This window comes from Monomorium pharaonis, chromosome 4 (assembly GCF_013373865.1).
Source record: "Monomorium pharaonis isolate MP-MQ-018 chromosome 4, ASM1337386v2, whole genome shotgun sequence".
Taxonomy (NCBI): Eukaryota; Metazoa; Arthropoda; class Insecta; order Hymenoptera; family Formicidae; genus Monomorium; species Monomorium pharaonis.
Window position 1 is genome coordinate 25,244,096 of NC_050470.1, and position 2,375 is coordinate 25,246,470.

General features: G+C 33.2%; 1 protein-coding gene across 1 annotated transcript; it reads right to left on the reverse strand.

Annotated features, from left to right (window-relative positions):
* Window positions 1–735: 735 nt before the first annotated feature.
* Window positions 736–2,128, reverse strand: LOC114255034. Its single transcript, XM_028192806.2, has 3 exons — window positions 1,816–2,128; window positions 1,631–1,732; window positions 736–1,549 (listed from the first exon to the last, which is right to left on the reverse strand). Exons 1-3 carry the CDS (start codon window positions 2,075–2,077, stop codon window positions 1,488–1,490), a joined length of 426 nt encoding a protein of 141 aa, XP_028048607.2. The 5' UTR covers window positions 2,078–2,128; the 3' UTR covers window positions 736–1,487.
* Window positions 2,129–2,375: the final 247 nt, after the last annotated feature.

Here is a 2,375-nt window from a genome sequence, read left to right on the forward strand (position 1 = left end):
TAACGGATCGCTGGTGGTAAATTTCTATTCTTTGTTTGTGAGCGATTTTCCATATTATCACGTAACGTAGCTTACGTCAGAGTTCTTTTTCTACGCTCCAGCCGGTACCTGTCGACAAGAATTCCATCCTCCCGATACAATCGATATGGGAGATTTAACGACTTAATAGCAGCGGCGCACACCGCTTCCCGAAGATAAGTGCGTTTTATGCCGAGAGAACTAGATGCTTATAATTCCGTGTTATTTCCCGTGAATGATACCTGAGTACGTACGCCCAGCGAGGATTAATATCTCGCAAACGGGAAATAGAAATGGTAATTGATTGCGCACTAAAATTTCCACTAATTCCAACCGCAGGAAACGAATATAAGAAGCTGTATGAACTGTTGCGTCCACTTTTGCCGATAATTTGTTATGATTTCACTCGCGTGTGATATTAGCGGAGCTAAGCAGAAAGTTTACACGTTTGAAATTGTTGCAAAATCCTTGCCAACGAGAAGTCTAAGAAGAAATATGAGTTCAATAAATCAGTGAATACTAGATATTTTTGTTATTAAGTATATACATATGTGTATGTAACCCTAAACGATGAGAGCGGTATATTGAGCTGGCTTTGCGTACATTTTTTGTAGTATCTTATTGTACGTTATTAAGCTATCTAGTCACTGACAATTGTTTTTGGCTGGAGCAAAAAAATTTTTTTTGTCACCAAAAAATTACATTACATATATATATATATATATATATAATATTTCTCGCTCAACGCTTTTTAAGTAGGACTGAAGTTGTTATATATTATTTGCATTTTTTTCTCGTTGTTTTCGGCTGCCTTTTCTGTCGCCAGCTCGGGACAGCCACATGCCTACTTGGCCCGGTAATTTTTTTACATCCAGGGTATTTCCATATTTTTCGATTAAAGTATTTGTGAAAAATGATATATAATTAATATTCTAGTCACAAATTATATAAGACATAAGAGTTAATATTAAAAGATATTTACTTCTTAAACATAGATATGTGTTTGTTGCACTGAAATTTCTTTTTCCGTGACTTTTAATCACTTTTCCAGTTCCCGAATATTGTAATTCGATCGCTTTAACCATCACTGATTTTAAAGTTTTAGCAATACTGTCTTTTACGTCTGCATTTCCAACAATTAAAATTCGGAACAGTGACATCTGTAACAAAAATATTAAAAATTTTTTTGCAAAAAATGTAGATGTATCTTCGTAGATATATTTTCTACTTATTTAAAATTATTTACTAATGATTCTCTTTTGCTTTCAGAATAAATTTTCAAATTCTAAGAAATCCTCCAATGTTACTGTGGGCAGAATTATTTCCAAGTCGCTTTTGATTTTTTCTACACCACCTTGTGCTGTATTTCCTGTTGAACTGTTTAATACAATTGTATGTTTGATTTCGTTTATTTTTTTTGTCCAAGTCGTATAGAATGCTTCTTTTGGCAGACGCTATTTGACTTAATATTATTTCTTGCAGTTGCTCTTGTGGTTTATGTATTTCTTCTGAACAGAAACATTCTCTAAAACTAAAAAAATTATTGAATATTAAGTTAGAGATCTAATAAATCTAAAAGCAGTACATATTTAATAGAATTTCAAGTATTTACTCGATGGTAGATTTATTACATCTATCCCGTCAGTTTGTTCCAAAAAAGGAATATCTATTATCTTTATTGTTTGTTCCGTTGGTTCATCCGTCGAGCATATCCCTAAAATATAAAAACAATTATATACAAAGTACTTTATATTAGGATAAAACAAAAAGTTAAACAAAGTTGAAAAATGTATATACCTGGATTGTTCTTCGTTTTTGGCTGGATGGTAAGCAATGAATTTACTGATGCCGAAGAAGACTTACTCCAGTGTTGGAAGGATTTTATAGCATTCAAACTTTTTTCGAGGGTATCTGTAGACATTTTAATAGGTTGGTCTTCATCACATCCGTCATCAGTGCATTTAATTTCCTCGGACTTTAAGGCTCGCTTAAGCCGCCTTTTTTCTTGTTTCAAGTGTTCTAATTGTTTAAAAAGGAAAAAATTACAGTAACGGCACATTAATTTGCAAAAAGAAGCTTTTAATAAATATTTAGATACTTGCGTATGCAATGACTTCTATTGTAAAAGATTCCCAATGTTGCTCGGGCTCTTTCAAAGATAATAATCAGCTGTCTATGTGCTCGTAATCGCACGGACCTGGATATAGGCAGCTATATCTGTTCTCTTCATCTCCGTGCACCCATGAAAGTAGGACCAAATCAAGAATTCTACTAGAATTTGAGTTTTCGTCCGTAAAACGGACAATCACGTAACGTTCCTTGTTTTTATCGCACATCTAATAAGAAATATAATTATT